Source organism: Meles meles, chromosome 18, assembly GCF_922984935.1.
Source record: "Meles meles chromosome 18, mMelMel3.1 paternal haplotype, whole genome shotgun sequence".
Classification (NCBI taxonomy): Eukaryota; Metazoa; Chordata; class Mammalia; order Carnivora; family Mustelidae; genus Meles; species Meles meles.
In genome coordinates this window covers 20,349,681-20,369,573 of record NC_060083.1, presented here as the reverse complement: position 1 = coordinate 20,369,573, position 19,893 = coordinate 20,349,681, and the positions used below count along the sequence as shown (strand labels likewise).

Below are 19,893 nucleotides of genomic sequence, written 5' to 3'. Positions count from 1 at the left end.
GAAGACCTTGCCTTTATGGAGGAAAAAGATATAATCGTATAATATGTACAGTTGTAAAATAACGGCTAGGAAAGAAAAAATAGGGAAACAATGTATGAAGCAGGCGATCTAGCTCTTTCTTGGGATCTTGGATTTGGGAATAATGATTGGTGGTCAGGGAGGGCCTCCTTAAAAAAATGAGCTGAGATATGAAGGATGGATATAGGAGTAAAATGGGGACCGAGAGGGTGAACAGATAGGTGATTCTGAATAAAGGGAATAGTATAGGTATGTCATTTGAGGCCAGAGTAGCTGACTAGAAAGAGTAAGGAGAGTGGCTAAGGCTAGAGCAGATGACCATGGTCAGATAATGTAGAGCCTTGGAGGCTATTTAAGAATGTTGGTCTTTATCCCAAGAAAGCCATAAAAATATTTTATTATTATTTTTTTTAAGATTTTATTTATTCATTTGATAGAGATCACAAGTAGACAGAGCAGCAGGCAGGACAGGGAAGCAGACTCCCCACCAAGCAGAGAGCCTGATGCGGGCCTCAATTTCAGGACCCCAAGATCATGACCTGAGCCGCAGGCAGAGGCTTAACCCACTGAGCCACCCAGGTGCCCCATAAAAAATATTTTAAATAGATTTATTGAATTACTGGTGTTTCCCTACCCTTTTGTAGATTTAACTGCATTTTTAAAACTTAAGTCTGCTTCTTAGCTCAGTTTTATGTCTTTTCTACCATTAATGAGATCTGATGTGTTTCTCCCCTTTCTCTCTTTTTTAACAATCTTGTATTGGCTACAAGTTTTGAAGTTATTTTTAAAATTGGCATCTTTTCATGTTTGAGTTTTAGTTGTTCCTATTTGAGAACTTGGGCCATAGATTATTTTTATGTACTTATTCTTGAAGGTGCCTTATCAGTCGCTACTGAACATATCCAATTCTTAAGTGTTTAAGAACAAATTATTAAGATGTCTCTCCGTGTATAATCTTTGAGTTTACATTAATTCCTTTATATTTTGTCTATTATACTTCTAAAAGGAGATTTATTTATTTGTAAAGGACTCCATCCCCTCATTCAACTTTATCTTCTCATTACAAAGTATTCCTATCCTTGTGTCCCAACCTTAGAAGAAACCCTGGATTCCCAGAATAATGGGCTTGATGTAGTCACCAGTTTCTCAGTTTTACACATCATAGCATGAAATGTATAAGAAAAGTTGGGTAACTAACTTCTAACAGTGTTGATGCCAAATAGCTTATCCTGTTATGAGGTAATACAGCCATAACCCTAGAAATGAAGCCTTACACCTGCCATTGTTAGATTAATGTGTACAAAGTAGAGGCACTAATCTTGGTCTGTTTCCAGCATAAAATCTTGGACCTTTGGTGAAATCTGGCTATTCTTAAAATTTGAGTGTCCTACGTGAATGAATGTCATCTCAGAATGTTAGTCCCTTATGAATTTAAATTTATTTCATTCTGTAGACAGTTTTAGAATTGTTAGATGTTTATGCTTGAAATCTTACCTCAAAATTTCAATTCCTCATCTAGTTTCCTATTGCCCCATTGGTTGCTTCCTCAGAAGATATAGATAGGGCACATATCAAAGATGAGCCAAATCCTTACCCTGGTATCTAATCCTGATTAAGTTAGATCACATGCAGCCTGAAACCAAATAGGCCTGACCAGTCTACATGTTTCTTTGCCTTCCATTCTGATTTAGCTTAGCAGTTAAGATATGGACAGAGCCACAAGAGAGGGAAGAGGGTAAATCAGGAAGGGAAAGAAAACTGCCCTTTTTTCTTGAATGAAACCATCTATGGAAAAGAGAAACTAGGCCTCATTGTTTTATTTTATTCTAGGTACATATTAGAGTGTTTACTTTTAGAAGGGGGAGTTAGAGAGGAAATTGTACTTAGCAAATCACATTCACAAAGTTATTTTTTAAGCTGGTTAATTGAAATTTGGAGTTCCTTTTCCTAAAGAAACAATGTTAGAATGATAGCCTCCTATTGGTCAACATGTTAGGATGTGCTTCCTATCTCATTTAACTTAAAACATTATCATTTAAAACTGTACCTCAAACCACCTGTGGTGAGGGACTTTTTGTGCTTAATTTTCAATCTTTTATAGATTGATGTTTTTGTAAATATACTTACTGATCACAAGCTTGGAGGATGTTATGGCAACATTAAATTTCTATAAAAGTGTTTTAAGTCTTACTCTTAGTTTCTTACTTGTGGATTGGTAACAAGTTTCCTTAGTTACCTCAGTTTTGAGACTACGTGTTGAGTAACACTAATTGGAAATATTTTGGGGGGTAGATGAGTGCAAGATGTTCCTGGCATTCAGAGTTAGAACTTAGAACCACATTTTCTTTTCTTTTTTTTTTTTAAAGATTTTATTTATTTGTTAGAGTGAGCACAGGCAGACAGAATGGCATGCAGAGGGAGAAGCAGGCTCCCTGCTGAGCAAGGAGCCGGATGTGGGACTCGATCCCAGGACGCTGGGATCATGACCTGAGCCGAAGGCAACCGCTTAACCAACTGAGCCACCCAGGCGTCCCACAACCACATTTTTCTATAAAAACAATCTAAATAACACTATAAGCACTACAGTGTAATGGGTCATGATCCCTGACCTTAAAAATCTGTTACTCTAGGAGCATTCGGCTGGCTCATTGTGTAGAGCATGTGACTCTTGATCTCAGGGTCATGAGTTTGAGCCCCATATTGGACATAGAGTTTAAGAACAAAAAAATCTTGCTCTAGGAGGACATTGCTGTTCTTCTGAAAGTATGTTGAGTACCTTTCTGTAAGACACTGCTAGGTGCTAGGGACACTGATGTAATAAAAAGATTGTCTCAAAAGGTAATGTGTATGTGAAAAAAGAGTGACAAAAAAGTGGTATATACAAATACTTGAGATTAAGCTGTGATCATTAAGCTCGGGGATGGTTGGGGATGGAGTCATTATAGAAGAGGGAAACAGTACTTTGATGGATACTTTATTGTTTTATGTAAGCCTCACAATCTTAAGAGAGGTCATTTCCTCATCTTATAGATACCAAGTCATGGCTAATAACTGGAACCAGAACTTAAACTTGGATTTTTCTGTCTACCATCCTGACCTGTTTATTCCTATATAGGCTTTAGCGGGGATAAAAAGAAATGGGAGCTGTATTACAGATAGCAATTAGACAAAAGACTTGGCATTTGGGGACTCATTGGAATATTTGGGGAGAGGAATGATACATTCAGAATGGGGTTTTAAGAAAATTAACGTGGCCTTGGTATGTACGTTTAAATCATGCAAGTAAGAATAGGATAGATTAGTTGTGACTAATAGATTATCTTCTAACATGTGGAAATTATAGAATACTCCTCTTTGTGTTCAGTTATGTTTTGGAGTTTTGCTATTTCTGGTTTGTAAGGTAACATTTATGGAACTATTTTTATAGGCGAACACTAGTTATTTTTTAGTAAAATGGCACGTAGATTTTGTAGATGGCAGATACAATTTTTAAAATCAGTTTTGGGTATAACTAACATTCAGTAAAATACACCCACCTTAAGTATATAGTTAGAGTTTTGACAAATGTATACACTTAACCATAACCATAACCATGATCAAGATGTAGCATGTTTCCATCATCATGAAAAATTCCTTTGGGCTTCTACAGTCTGTCCCCTTAATGTACTTGTTTTGAAGTATGAGTTATATACAGTTAGATTCAGTCTCTTTGGTGTACAGTTCTAAATTTGGACAACTGTACATAGGTAACAAGCACCACAGTCAAGATAAAGATTCCTAAAAATTTCCTCATGTCCGTTTTATGGTCCACCCTCCTTTTCCCCACTCCTTATGTGTTTTCAAAATATATCTGATTCATGTCTGAAAGTAATATACATGAATTACCTGTTTTCAAGAATCCCATTGTGTACCATTTTTATTTTGTTGATACTTAAGTTATAGTTGTTATTCTTCATTTTCTCTCATATTTATGCTTTCAGAACTCTGGTTGCACCGTTCATAGTCATTTTGTCCTCTGCTGATATTCTGACATACTTTTCTTAGTACTGTTCTGGAAATGCCCTTTGAGAACCTCCACCCTGTAGTTTTTTTGTTTTGGTTTGGCTTGGGGTTTTGGGTTTTTTTGTTTTTAGGATTTTATTTGTCAGAGAGAGAAAGAGCACAAGCAGGGGAGAGTGGAGAAGGAGAAGCACACTCTGCTGAGCAGGGAGCCTGATTGCAGGACTCAATCCTAGGACCCCTAGATCAAGACCTGAGCCGAAGGCAGTTGCTTAACCAACTGAGCCACCCAGGCGCCCCCACCCTGTACATTTTTAGCATACAGTTTCATGGCTTACCTCAGTAAGAAGATAGAGGCATTCTCACATCTTCTGTTGAAGGATCACTGTCCTCTTACTTCTCTAAGAAAGACGAATCTTGGGTAGAGTTCTAAAGCTAACTTCTTTATAATATGTCCTTGTTTTCGATCATTAATATGTCCTTGTTTTCAATCATTTCTTGCTCCTTAAAACTCTCTGGTCTCAATGTATTTTTATAACTCTTCGCCTCTGATTATAAGAATGACTAGAATGTCACCTTACTGCCTTTTACACTAGTACATTTGTTTGGTAAGGAATCAGTATTGCTTCCATTCCCCCAACATCTGTTCTGTCTGGCCCTTTATAATCTGGTGTCTATCACATGACAAAAACTGTGTTCTAGAAAGTTTTGAATGGCTTTTAATTAACTGATTGCTCTCTTTTGCAGTTTAAAGGTACTATAGAAACCTATGAATGTTTTTGTTTATTCTGTCTTAATAGTTTTTCTGTTGTTAGTTGATAACTTTCAAAAGGATCAGTATAATTTGTTTCCTTTTCTATTGCTTCTAAAAGTAAATGAAAAGGATATGTTGAAACAATAAATTACAAATCTATAGCAGATCTATTATTTTACCTCTAATGGAAGAAAAAAGTGATGGTTTTGTTTGATTTGTTAGGAGATTGAATTTCCATACCTTTAAAATAGTCAGATACTTTTGTATGAACTCAGATACCCTTATCAAAATTTTCTTTTCAGGGGTGGGAGAGGAAATGTATCCACATTTTATGGGTAGAGTACTAAAGCACAGTAAATATTCTTGCCCCTCATTTGGTAAACTGTTTTTTTTTCTGACGTACTCCTTTGGTGTTTTTGTGTGTTGTTTTCTGTTGGGTTGTTTTGTTTTTATGTGTATAGACAATGTGTAGAGTCACGGGCTTGCATAAGAGTTAAGAATAAGAAAATTAAACATTATTAATTAGCTGAAGTAACTTTGATTTCAGTGTTATTTTTTTAAAGATTAGGGATATTTTTATTATAGAGCATTAAAGTGATAAATTTTTGGTTTGTTTTTTTAGCTTGTCAGCCCATCTGCAGCTTACATTTACTGGTTTCTTCCACAAAAATGGTATGTACATGTACAATGTAAATACATTGGCATTCTAACAGTAAAACACCTTTGTGAATGTACAAAAAGAAATTATTTTGTGTGTGTGTAAATTTATAAAATTATACTTAGTGGAAGAAAGGTTGATTCTGATAATTCATTTTCTTTAGTTGACTTATCCAGCGGTTTCAGTTACTGCTTTATGTGGTCGATGGTGGGATGTGGAAGATGTAACTTGTACCTGTTTAAACTTTAAAACTAAGAAGTTCTTAAATTTTGTGTGTATAGAAATGTTTTGGCAGTTTGTTTAAAATCTGTATACCTGGACGAAGACTTGGATCTAGTAGGATTTTGATACAGTTAGGAGTCTGCATTTTAATAAAGCACCAAGATGATTTAGAAATAGGTTGTTTGAGGAACAAATTTTTTAAAACTGGCTTAAAAGCTTTGGTAGGTAGACCATATATATAAAATCCTGTTCATAGCCTGGTTTCCTTATTGCTTCCTGCTAGCCATTTAAGTTTTAAGTAGATTTTGAAATTGTTAAAATTATTCAGTGTTGTGTGAAATCATTCTTAAAGGTAAATGTTTCTCTATGTGGCTTACATTTAAAATGAAATTCTAATTCTTATCTCTAAAAAAACCATACTTTTTAGGACACTAACTGTTGATATTAAAAAAAAAAACTATATAACATTATCTTACTCAGTTTAGAGCCATCATCTTCCTAGAGATTATAACTAGAAAATAATGGGAAAATCTTCAATTAAACTTCTTAAGTTTTACTATTTTTTATTTCCAGTATTTTTTGGACTTTAAATTAATTGTCTTGGAACCTGAACTAGGTGAAGAGTCCCCTGAGTAGAATCCTTTCTGCATGAACATTTTTAGTTGATGGTATTGCATTGTGTTTTTTTTACATTAGTAAAACAGTAGAAACAACCACTGCTACCAAAGGGGTATTTCAATATTTTACAAAGAAAAGTATATAGTCTTAAATGTATTTCATTAAAAGAGGTAAAAGCATGCTAGGTAAAGTTTCAGTTGGTTTCAATTTGAGTAAAATGCTGCTCGAGTTAATCCATCTTTATTGTGTAATGGAATGACATCTTTTTAAGAAACATGTCAAGGTGATCATCTTTGGTATTGTTTAGTAAGAAACAAAGTTTAATAATAATATGGTTATATTAGAATAGTTTGATAACTAAGTCAGGTTTTTTATGTAAGTAGTTTGAAATCTGGTCATAGCTCTATTAACTACTGTAACTTCTGGCTTTGCCTTAGATTTGATCCATTTTTATATAGAAGTAAACTGAGTAGCATTTTTTTGTTTTTTCCTTAATTACTTATAACCATCTTATAGAGTCCTTATTTCTAATCATTCTTTATACTTGGTTTTCTGTTGTACTTTTAAAGTACCTGGACTCTAATACTTTAAAAGCTTATAGTTTGAATTTTATAGGTTTGTTAGCCCTTTGTTCCCAGAGACATACATAAAATATATGTAAGTTATCCATAACTGAAATAGATGATGGATATTAATGAATATTTACTAATTAATACTGTTACTTGATTAATATTTAAGTTGAATTAATTTTACTTGAATTAGTTTAAATTCATTGGATTAAACTTTTTTCCTGTCTACATGACACATAGAGTTCAGAATTGCTCAAATTCACTTGAAGTTTTTTTTTTCTTGATGTTACTGAGGTAAATGAGAAAGTAAACTCTGTTGATACTTCTGTTTCCAGAAAATAATTTCCCATTATAACTTTGAAAATTAGTGGAAGTTGGGAAGAAGCAGCTATATTGCCTCTCTTGTCTAATCAAGGTATATTTGTAGTTTTTTTTTAAATAATATTTTTAAGAAATCAAGATAGAAAACCAACATCAAGATCCCTAAAATCTGATTATTTTTTCCTTTTGTTTTTAAATGAAGACTTTTGTTTAGCTATTACTACTTGAAACTGCTTAGAATGAATACACAAAAATTATTAGGGTACTATTTTCATGGTGATTATGGTTTGGAGAGCATTTTTGTTACTGCATTTTAAACACTGAATTTTTTTTTTCCATATTAAAGTTTTTTTTATTTTGAAAGTTTACAACTTTCAAAGAGACTGATTGAAATGTATCTTATATACACACCCTACATAAGAATGTTTTTAAGTAGAAAAAAGCGTTGTGCAAAATCTCAGAAGGAAAATTATTTTTATGTTTGTAGATTCATCTGTTGTAGTAGTTCTGTATATTATTGCAACCTAGTAATGACTGATTTAATAGTTTCAACTATTAATGCCTCTGGGATTAAAGACAAGTAAGTTACAGAGAAGTAATCTAATTTGCAAAAGCCTTTGTCAGTTAATTGATACAGAGAATATAAATGATTTTTTAAAATTAAAATCCCTGAACTTTGTAAACTGAGAGATTCCCCTATGTAGTAAATAATATCCTAAATTTAGCTATCCTGCTCAGGCTTTAGAGAAGTTCTAGGGAAAAAGTAAAGAACTAGCTATCTTTCTTGTGAAATGATAATATAATTGTTTATATAACTTTTACATGTGAAATCCATTATTTTAATCCCTTTGATCATAAGTCCTAGTCAAATCCAAGAACTTTTTGGTTTGCTATCGCTGTGCATTCAAAATAAAACATATAGTACTAACTAGTTCAATTTAAGTATATCTTTAAGTAATTTTTCTATTAATAGATTGTGGGAGAAGGAAAAAAATTTTAAATGTTTGTGTGGTTGTCTCTTGAATATTTCATTTGTGTTTTCTGCCAAGAAGCTTTAACTGTATTTGTCAAAAATATTTATGTCTAGTAGTTTATTATATTCATTTTTTATCATAAATGTTAAATCTTTTTTTTTTTAAGATTTTATTTATTTATTTGACAGAGAGAGATCACAAGTAGGCAGAGAGGCAGGCAGAGAGAGTGAGAGGGAAGCAGGCTCCCTGCTGAGCAGAGAGCCCGATGCGGGACTCGATCCCAGGACCCTGAGATCATGACCCGAGCTGAAGGTAGCGGCTTAAACCACTGAGCCACCCAGGCGCCCCTAAATATTAAATCTTTATATCCATATAATCAGTAAATGTTTTAGCATTAATTAAAATAATTGAACATCTTATTTGAATCAAAAGAAAATCACAGTATTGTAGGAAGGTTATTATAATTATATTGTGAAAAGTTTGTTTAAATGACTTTATATATAAAGGGTTTTAAAGAGTTTGCTACAAATTGGAACTGGTTTTGGGGCAAAAAATGAGTAAACTTGTGGGAAGTCTTTATTATAGGAAGTCTTTTTGTCTGAAATTCCCAGACTTCTTAGGAAAATGAGTATGGTGTTTATGTTTTTAAACAAAAACATTTTAAAGTATTGATTTTCTATTTAGATAAGCCATCACAAAACTCAGAAAATGAACAAAATTCTGTTACCTTGGAAGTCCTGCTTGTGAAAGTTTGCCACAAAAAAAGAAAGGTAACATATAACACAATATTGGTAGATTATGTGGAATAATTTTTTAATTGCGTATGTTCATGCATATATATTGTGCTTTTAAACCTTGAAAGCTTTTCCTTTTTTTTTTTTTTTTTTTTTTTTTAAGAGAGAGCATGTCAGGGGAGGGGGGAGAGGAGAGTCCCAAGCCGACTCTGTGATATAAGCACGGAGGGCAGAGCCCAGGGTGGGGCTCAATCCCACATCCCCGAGATCACAACCTGAATTGAAACCAAGAGTCGGGTGCCCAACCGACTGTGCCACTGAAGTACCCCATACCTTGAAAGCTTTTAAAGATGTTGATGGCTGAATTAAACGATAACCTTTTTTGCCAACCTCCTAGATCTTCCTGTTTTTTTTCTGAGCAGCTGAAGTATCTGCATAAAACTTTCTGCTATAGGAGTTTGACAGTGAAGGGAAGAAGCTATCTTTTAGCATCTTAGGACATAAAATCAGATGCTTCCCTATCACTTTGATCTCTTAGCTTTTTAGCAGTTTGTACCAATTGAAATTTAAATAAGGGCTGTGAGAGTTTTTCCCAAAAGGATTACATCTTGTAACACTACTCTCAAGCAAAGAAATTCTGTTGCCAGTGTTATTAGCCATTGACCTATTAATACATTGCCTCAAATTTCTATTTATAAGGTGAAATCATTCACCACAGAAACACGTGTTAGGATAGTTAAATTTTCTCAGCAACCAGTACTTTTAGTAGCCTCAAGATCTTGGGTATTTTAGGATTAGGAATGACCTGTATAGAGATTCCTGTTTTGACGTTCTTCCAAAATCATAGTAAGGTGACACAGGGCTTGGGCACTACTAAAGCACTCATACGGAGTGGACTAAGGTGATTAGGAGACAACAGTTTAAGTATATATTCAAAACTTCAAAGTTAAGAAATACCATTCCTCCCTCCCATGCAATCCCCATATGCATGATAAACAGTGATGTGAACATTCTTGAAGATGCAGGCAAAAAAATGTGAATACAATTGTAGTGTCCTTTTTGTATTTCAAAAAATAATAGGTGTAAACATTTGCTTAGAAGGATATACACAACCAACTGCTAATATTAGTCATCTCTGGAGGAGGTGCGGGAAACTTAAATATTTCTCACTTTATACTCTTGTAGAGTAGAATTTTTTGTTAGAATAAGAATGTATTTGGTTTTCAAAAAGAAGCTACTCTCTTGTTATAAAGGTCTTCCATATCTTCCAATTTTTCAGCTATTTAAGCAGAACTCCAGTTATATAATTATAGATTATTCATAAGATGAACAATATTGCTCCTATTAAGCAACATTTAAATACATGGATTTAATACTTTGCAACATTGACAGTGGTGTTTTTATAATGATCTTTTTTCATTTCTAATGGTCCTATCAATTATTTTGTTAAAATAGAAAATTTAAGGGAAAAGATTATTAATTTATATGAGCGTAACATTTTAAGCATGGTTTTAATTCCATATGTCTAATTCGAAATTACTTCAGATCACCATCAGCTAAATATTTTATATACTATATCATTATTTTCATTATATTGGAGAAATCCTCAGTTGTTAATATTTGGGATATAGCTGTTCCAGATTTTCTTTTTGCTTCATCACAATTTTCGGAAGTATGATTAGAATTTTAGCGTGCCATTTGGTAATGATGTTTTCTGTATCTGTGATTATAAGTTTTATTTTAATTCTTGTAATAATTGCATATGCATAAATAAGTATAATTTCATAATCTTTGCCTTTGCAGGATGTAAGTTGTCCAATAAGGCAAGTTCCTACAGGTAAAAAGCAGGTGCCTTTGAATCCTGATCTCAATCAAACAAAACCTGGAAATTTCCCGTCCCTTGCAGTTTCCAGTAATGAATTTGAACCTAGTAACAGCCATATGGTGAAGTCTTACTCATTGCTATTTAGAGTGACTCGTCCGGGAAGAAGAGAGTTTAATGGAATGATTAATGGAGAAACCAATGAAAATATTGGTAATTTTTATTTTAATAGTTTTATCTTAAACTTTGCTTTCCCAAGGAAGAAAATGGTGCAGAACCAGAAGTAAATTGCACGCATTCTAAAGGCATGAAATGACCTTTATTTGCAGATATTTTACAGTCTGATGAGATAATTAATTTTACGGTAGATTACCTCGGATTTTAAATGGTTGGCTGTTGTGCTGTACTAGGTATTTAATCTGTAAAGTTCTCATTTTTACATGATAAAACATTTCATGTAGTAAAAAAAAATATATAGTGAACACTGGATGGAGAAGACAAGACTGGTATTTCCCATTAGTCCCTCAGCAAACAAAACAATGAATTCATTCCTACCCCCGACACACGACATTTTATTGTGAAAAATTTCATATGTATATAACTGTCGAAAGAATTTCATATAGTAAACATTTGTCTACCTACGCTTATATTCTGTAATTAAGATTTTATTGTATTTGCTTATCACATATATCCCTCTATCTTCCCAGCTGAATCTACTTTTGAGGTAATCATTCAACCAGTACATAAGTGCTCAGAATACAAAAATTATTAAAATATTCAGTCCTGTCCTCCAGAAGCTCTCAAAAGCTGATCTAGCATGCAGAGATAGATATAAATAATTGTAGCAAAATCATGAGTGGGATAATAGAGGTATATGTGAAGTTCAGTGAGAGACACCTTTGGGGAAATAATCTTTGAGTCCTGAAGTAACCTTTGAAATTGAAAAGTAACCATAGGTGAGGATTTTTTCTCCTTGCCTAGTAAGGACATACGCATATGGTAAAACATAAAATTGAAAAGTTTAAGTCTTGACATTATATCACAAAGTAATTGTAATTTGTACCTAATTTAGGATTAGGGACCATATAAAAAAATACCTTTGTGTTTGAATATTTGACTTATAAGAAATGTTTGTGAATTCAGATGTCAATGAAGAACTTCCAGCTAGAAGAAAACGAAATCGCGAAGATGGGGAAAAGACATTTGTTGCACAAATGACAGTATTTGATAAAAACAGGTAATGTTGATGGACACCTGAGGATCCCATATGTTCTAGAAATGTGTTTATTCTGAGGGATAATATAGTGGTGGTGTTTTCTTTGCCTTTGTTTCTCTTTATTCCTTTTTTTTTTTTTTTTAAAGATTTTATTTATTTATTTGACAAAGAGAGACACAGCAAGAAAGGGAACACAAGCAGGGGAAGTGGGAGAGGGAGAAGCAGGCTTCCCACTGAGCAGGGAGCCTGACACGGGGTTCGATCCCAGGACTCCGGGATCATGACCTGTGCCAAAGGCAGGCGCTTAATGACTGAGCCACCTAGGTGCCTGTTTCTCTTCATTCTTAAAAATGATAAAACAAGTTTGTAAAAACTGAATTTTTCTCTTTGTCACATAGAAAGCAATAAACATAGATGAGTTGCTATTTGAATGGCTTAGTTAGGATTGTTTATTAGGCGTGCCACTTCTGAGTGTCTACACTTTGTCAGACACTGTTGTAGGCATTGAAAATGCATCAAAATCCTGCCTTCATGGGGCTTACCTTCTAGTGGAAGAAACACACCATCACCCAAAAATTACACCAACTCACTATTGGTGAGTGCTGTGAAGAAAAAGAATAAATGGTTGTTTTATAGAGAAAGGTAGGTCTAGGAGAAGGTAATATTTGAAAGAGACCTGAATGAAGTGGGCCCTGTGTAAATCTTGAGGTTATGTATTTACTTACAAAATTAAGGAAGAAATCTGTGTGTCATCATCGTGTGGCTCTGTGCATTTGGTACAGGGTAGCAAAGAATACCTGAATTTGTCATCATCTCTCCAGTTTTTCTTTCTCTAGAGAGTGAAGCGTCTTAGTTCTAGTAAAAGAATATCTAGGAGGCAAAGGCAGCATTCTTTTTTGACAGCATCGGAGAATGGAACCTCTAATGTGCTATGAGTTCTGTTTCCGGCTGCTTGCTGGTAATTAACGCAGTTCACTGTTATGCCCAGGGGAAAGAGGCAAGTAAAGCAATTAGTACATTCCTCCTACTCTTTAAAAAGTACTGAGTGTCGTCCATTAGCCACCAGGTAAAGAAAGTTACAAGGCTTTAATAGGAAAGCAAAGATGGCTAGGAATAATGCCATAAATGCTGGCTACTGTATTGCTGTATTGTCTTAGAATAAATCACTTAATATTACTATTCAAATATATCACTTTATATTAAACCAAGATAGTGTCTTTTTAAAGTCAGGAATTTGTAGGTTAGTGATTTACACAGGAAACAATAGAAACATATTTTAGGAAATTGTTATGTCTGTGGGAGAAGCAACTAGGACATGACACTGTGCTTCATTGGTGTTGGTCAGTGTTCTGTTTTAGGCAGCATGGGGATGGGTGTTGTGTTCTTTTTAAAAATTCTTTCTGCCTTACACATGTATTAAGTTATTCCTTGTACGTATAAAATACTGCTTTCTATTTAATGAGTAAAGGTACCAAGTAGAAACCATGGGAGAATTTTCCCACAATTATTTTGAAAATTTCTAAACCATGAAAAAGTCGAACAATATAGAAAAATCATTAATACCCACATACCCTTACCTAGATTTATCAGTCATTAACATTGTATCACATTTGCTTTACTTGTGAGTGTATTTTATTCTTGTGCTTAACCATTTGAAAGTTAGATTGTGACACTCTACTTCATTCCTTACTGCTAAATATTTCAGTGTATGTATCTCCTAAAAGCAAGGACAGTCCTTCATAACCACAATAAACCTGTCATACTCAGTAACTTTAACATAACACAACAAATACTATCCCCAGTTGGACACAGTAATGCCTCTTTTAGCTGTCCCACCCCTACCCCAAGGGTTGCAATCTGTGGGAAGTTGCCATATCTATTCATTCTTCTTCTGTTTGGGATAGTTCTCCAACCCTTTGTTTTCTCTTTTCTTTTTGCCTTTTGTGACACTTTTTATTGTTAATTATAATTCGTATATTGCCTTTTTTTACATTGAAGTTAGTTGACACATGATTGTCCTTTCGGGTGTACAACATAGTGGTTCCAACAATCCATACATTTTGCATGCTCACCACAACTGTAGTCACCATAGAAAGTTATTACAGTATCATTGATTGTGTTCCGTATGTCGTAATTCTCATCTCTGTGACTGACTTATTTAATAACTGGAAATTTTCATTTCGTAATCTCCTTCACCTATTTTGCTTATCCCCCACACTCCTCCCCTCTGGCAATTGCTAGTTTATTTTCTGTATTTATGAGTCTGTCTTTCTCTTTTCGTTATTATTTGTGACACTTTTTTTTTAAATTTTTTTTTTTAAGATTTTATTTATTTATTTGACAGAAATCACAAGAGAGGCAGGCAGAGAGAGAGGAAGGGAAGCAGGCTCTCCACTGAGCAGAGAGCCCGATGTGGGACTCGATCCCAGGACCCCGAGATCATGACCTCAGCCGAAGGCATCGGCTTAACCCACTGAGCCACCCAGGCGCCCTATTTGTGACACTTTTTAATACAGACCTTTAGTTTTCCAAAATGTCTGTCAGTTTATGATTAGATTCAGGTTAAACATTTTGGGAAGGATACACTGAATGGTGATGTGTTCTCTGTGTACATCACAGATGCAGGTAAAATTAGGTTTGATCACTTGGTTAAGGTGGTGTTCACAGTATTTCTCCATTGTAATGATATCTTTTCCCTTTTTTTTTTTTTAAGATTTTATTTATTTGATAGGCAGAGATCTCAAGTAGGCAGAGAGAGAGAGGAGGAAGCAGGCTCCCCACTGAGCAGAGAGCCCGATGCAGGGCTCGATCCCAGGACCCTGAGCTCATGACCTGAGCCGAAGGCAGGGGCTTTAACCCACTGAGCCACCCAGGCTCCCCGATATCTTTTCCCTTTAAATTAATTAATACGTCATCTCTGGTAATCTCACTTTGAACTGGGTAAATGTGCATTTTCTCCCCAACAACCTTCCACCCAATAGGGTAGCATCCATCAATGATTCTTGTTTGAAAAAATTATTCCTATGGCAGTTGCCAAAATGTTAAACATTCCGTCATTTCTTCCATGTTTACAGGCATTTTTTCTATAAAATAGAAGAACATTCCTCAACTCATTTTTTATCGGTATTTTAATCAGTATTTCTTCTTAATCAAATAACAGATGCCATTTTTATTCATTCTGCTTTAATATACTCATGTTGTTATTCATTTTAATGCTCAAATTGTCCCAGACTTACTCTGGAGGAGCCCCTCTAAATAGGGTCCTATTTGACTTTATTACTTAACTTTTATTTATTGTTTGTTTTCCTTATTTTCTGAAATGTAAGATACCCCAGGCTTACATTTTCCTTCTCCTACTTCTACTCTGGAATTGGCCATTTCTTCAGAGTCTTGATTCCTTTTTTTTTTTTTTTTTTTTTAAGAGTCTATTTATTTGAGAGAGAGCAAGCATGCATGAGTGGGAATAAGGGGAGTGTCAGATGGGGAGGGAGGGAATCTCCAGTAGGCTCTGCTCAGTGCAGAGCCCAACGTGGTTGGGCTTGATCTCATGACCCTCAGATCATGACCTGAGCCGAAACCAGGAATCAGCTGCTTAAACCAGAAGAGCCCCTAACCTCCTACCCCCCCCCCTCCTTTTTTAAGTGGTGGGAGGCCAGTAACATTAAGTAATCTCTGCACCCAGCATGGGGTTTGAACTCAAAACCCCGGAATGAAGAGTTGCATGTTCTTCTGACTAAGCCAGTCAGACACTCCTAGTCTTGATTCCTTTTAATGGAGGAAAAGTATTTACAACCCAAGATCTCAGGAGTTAGATGTGTAAAAAGTTCTTTTTATAATCTCAGAGAAGTTAAAGTCTCCTTAAACAATGACCACAATTCAAAAGCCATACAGAAATAGTATGAAATACAGAGCAAAATTAAAAACTTACTCTGAAAACAAAAGCTAAGTCAAAAAAAAAATGACAAGAGAGAATTTATTTCAACTCCTACTATAGATTGATGTCTCATTTCTTTAATATAATAAGATCATACTCATTAAGAAAAATACCACAGCCTAGTAGAAGAATGAGTAAGAGATAAAATTAAAATGTTTACAAAAAAGGAAAATATATGTGGTTCTTGAACATTTAAAGATAAGACATCTGAATATAAAAGTACACTGAGATGTCATTTTTTCACTTACCAGTTTGGCAGAGATCAAAAAACTGATAAAGCACTGTTGATGAGGCTGTGGGGAAAAAAGGGCCTCCTCTTGCACTACAGGTAGGAGAGCAAACTGGATTGTAGCTATCAAATGCACAACTATAAAACAATATCATATAGTCATGTAAACGCATGAGGGAAGCTTCATTTCAGTTTAGAAGTATATGAGTGTATTATTACCTATACGAATACGTAAGAATAGCTTTTTAAAATGTTTAGTTGAATAGCTTTACTGCTATACTGTTGAAGTAGAATAACTCAAGGCTCACAGTGTAAAGACAAAAATTCTTAAGTCTCAAAATCATTTGGTATTAAGGTTAGACTTAGACTACCCAGATTCAGTTGCTAGCTCTGGCTACTTCGTCATCTTAAGGCGAGCTACTTAAACTCTCTGCCTCAGTTTCTTCTGAAAAGTGGAATAATCTACTTCATAGAGTTGGGAAAATTAAATGATACATGTGAAGTCTTTTAAATAATGCCTGGCACATAGTAAGCACTCAATAAATGTTAGTTGTTATCACCTAGCAGAACTATTCCAAGACTGATGAGGAGAAGCCAGATTCTTGTGACATACAATTAATTATTGAGCATGGTTGAAGAATGATGTTTAGGTTGGTAGTGTTACCAGTGTTTAAAGGTATGAAAAAAGGTAATACAAACTGTATGTAAACACACATATATGTACACATACATTAAAACTGCACTGTTTGATTCAACTGGTATTTTATTCATTTATTTATCCATGAAATGTTTATTGAGCACCTATATGTGCCAGGTGCCCCCAGGATCTTATAGTTACCAGAGTCATAATCATCAGGTTTATTGGTCAAGAATTCTAGTTCAAATCTTTTCAATAGTCAGAAATGACAGAGGCATAATTCTTAGTGGTTACCTAAGGCAAGTATTATAATACTGTTGTTATCCCATTTCATTAAAGTATAAAGCCTACACTCGTGCTTTGTACTTAATGTTTAAAATGTACCAAGTTTTGAGAATTTAGGCATATTATTATATATTAGTACGTAATAAGTTATGTCTGAGTAGCTACAGTAATGAAGTAATTCTCTAGTAGTAATAGTTACTAGTGCAAAACATTAAAATTGCTTTTGTTAGGAATGGAGAGTAGGTATATTTCAAAGTTTTGTTGGGTGTGTAAGCTAGTTTATAAATTTAATAAATGCTTTTCAGTGTAAATCTATGTAGAGTTTGTGTACTTATAATAATACACAGGTTACTTTAAAGTGTATGTGTTTGTCTAACAGGCGCTTACAGCTTTTAGATGGGGAATATGAAGTAGCCATGCAGGAAATGGAAGAATGTCCAATAAGCAAGAAAAGAGCAACATGGGAGACTATTCTTGATGGGAAGGTATGGACTGCTTAGAAGGTGGAGCACGTTATAGTCATGAACTCCCATTTTTCATTGATGTTTTCTTTCCCAGATGCAAATTCATGTTGGAAGTAAAGGGTCCTTCGTTTTTATACTTTGAAAGATACAAATAAAGATTGCCTAGTCAGAGTATTCAATGGAAGTGCTGATCTTGGAGCCAGACTGCCAGGTTCAGATCTTCACTCCCTAGCTGTGTGGCATTCTGGCAGGTTATTTAAGCTTTTGTTGTCTCAGTTTTCTCATCTAGAAAACGAGGCATAGAATTGATTGATTTAAATGAAATAAATATGCTTAGCACCATGCCTGGCATAAAATAAGTGCTCAATAAATGTTAACTACTATTGTACCCGAAACCAGTACTACACTATGTGTTAGCTAACTTGAATTAAAAACCACCACCACCACCACCACAACAAACTGTTGTAAATCCTGCTTATCGTAACAGCAGGCAACATAATGATGACCAGTAATACATTTGTCAAGAAATCTGCAGAACTGAGATGAATCAAACTTAAAGTAACTTTTCTGAGACTTAAAAGAATAAATATATTTCTTGGGTAGGCAGAAGCAACAGAATAATGATGTCATTCATTTCCAAATATATTAGGTCAATGTACTATCACAAGCAAAATCCCAGGATTTTTTAAGCCTTAAAATGAGTTTCAAGTTAATCTAGGACAACATGTAATAATAGTAAGGAATATTATGGAAGTTTTCTAAAAACATTAATTACCGGATAGTAGAACATACTATTAAGGTAAAAAAGAAAAAGAAAAAAAAAAAAACAAAAAAACCCCACAAACCTTTAAATTGTATGGTACAGTAAACATAGATGAGTGGGATCACTGAAACATTGTTTTAAAATAGTTTCATGTGCTTTTAGACTCCAGTCTCTGATAAAATTGGTGTTAGGTCTGTGTGGGAGACACCATGCATTGTGACAGAACTGGTCTCTAGCCATCTGGAAATAAACTTAGACATCATAAATTGCAGAAGACACATAAATGTAAAAATTAGTATTATACAACTTGAAAAAATGAAGGTGAATATTAATATAATTTAATATGAAAAAAGCTCTTCCAAGTATGTTGTGAAAGTTAATAATGAAAGTGAATCATTTCTCCAGTATAAAAATCTAAAATTAAAAACAAATGATAGGCCAAGGAAGAAGTAACATACAAAAAGCTATTATGAATCCGTAATTTTATAAATCAATAAGAAAAATAGGCAATCTAATTAGAAAAATGGTTAAAGGACAATCATGCAATTCTTAAGGTGACAAGTATAGATGACTAACTAGCAAGCTTTTAAAAAGATACTCAACTTTACTAGTATTCAAAGACATGTAAAAATCGGAGATACTACTTTACTAGTTTGACAGAAAGATTGACAGTTTCTAGTTGGAGATGTGAGGACACAAAATGCTTCAATGTGAGAATAACTGGGGGCAGCCTTACTCGGGGTGGGGGCAGACTGGCAACTTGGATGACATTTTAATTGTGTTTGTAGGCATTAGCAATTAAGCCCACCTTCTCAATTTTGTCACAAGGTTAGGAACTGGTTAACTGAAAAGATGCAACAGATCATGTCAAAAATATTAAAGTAGTGAGAAATTGGAAATACCTTAAATATAAAAAGATTGTCTTTGACAGGATTTCCATGGTATTTAGTTTTTACTGAATATTGTGTATATATTCCTACTTTTTCTAAAATTAACGGTTACTTCTAGGTGATGAAATTTTAAATTATTTTTTATGCTTATCTGTGGTGTTCGAATTTCATGCAGGTGTTCATTATGTTTTAAATTTCTTATTAAAAGTTTACGTTTTTATTCACAAGAAAATATAGGAGTTGTTGGTTTTTCCCAAGAAATTGAAGCACTATGATATGGGCATCTCTTTAAAGTCAAATCATCTAGATTTGGTTCTTCTTAAAAGCCTTGTGGTATTCTTTTAAATAAATATCCCATAATTTACTAAACCAATGCAATTTTGATGGATAATTCAGTTTTATTAACTTTTTTTTTTTACCTTTTCACAAATGTGAATATACTTGTACATGTATCTTTATGCATTGCAAGTATTTTTATGAGATAAATACCTAGATATGGAGAGACTTACTTTTTCAAAACTGGTTTATAAAAGCACACTTTTACTTTATTACTGTCCAGAATTATAGTTTTAAGAGGATTATTTGTAATAAAGATTTAGGAGTTTAGGCTTGTATGGCAGTAAAATAAACAGGTTTCTTTTTTTTTTTAAGACTTGGTTTATTCATTTGACAGACAAAGATCACAAGTACGTAGAGAGGCAGGCAGAGAGAGGAAGCGAAGCAGGCTCCCTGCTGAGCAGAGAGCGCGACGCGCTTGATCCCAGGACTCTGGGATCATGACCTGAG

The 19,893-nt window shown here is 34.2% G+C and overlaps 1 protein-coding gene across 2 annotated transcripts in view; it reads left to right on the top strand.

Annotated features, from left to right (window-relative positions):
• Window positions 1-19,893, top strand: part of SUZ12 (SUZ12 polycomb repressive complex 2 subunit) — a 42,937-nt gene that overhangs the window by 11,898 nt on the left and 11,146 nt on the right. For both annotated transcript variants that reach the window (XM_045984678.1, XM_045984676.1), the window contains 5 exons: window positions 5,394-5,443; window positions 8,818-8,903; window positions 10,671-10,902; window positions 11,833-11,926; window positions 17,370-17,475. In XM_045984678.1, the coding sequence (XP_045840634.1) occupies window positions 5,394-5,443; window positions 8,818-8,903; window positions 10,671-10,902; window positions 11,833-11,926; window positions 17,370-17,475 (568 nt within the window). The remainder of the gene's footprint in view (window positions 1-5,393; window positions 5,444-8,817; window positions 8,904-10,670; window positions 10,903-11,832; window positions 11,927-17,369; window positions 17,476-19,893) is intronic.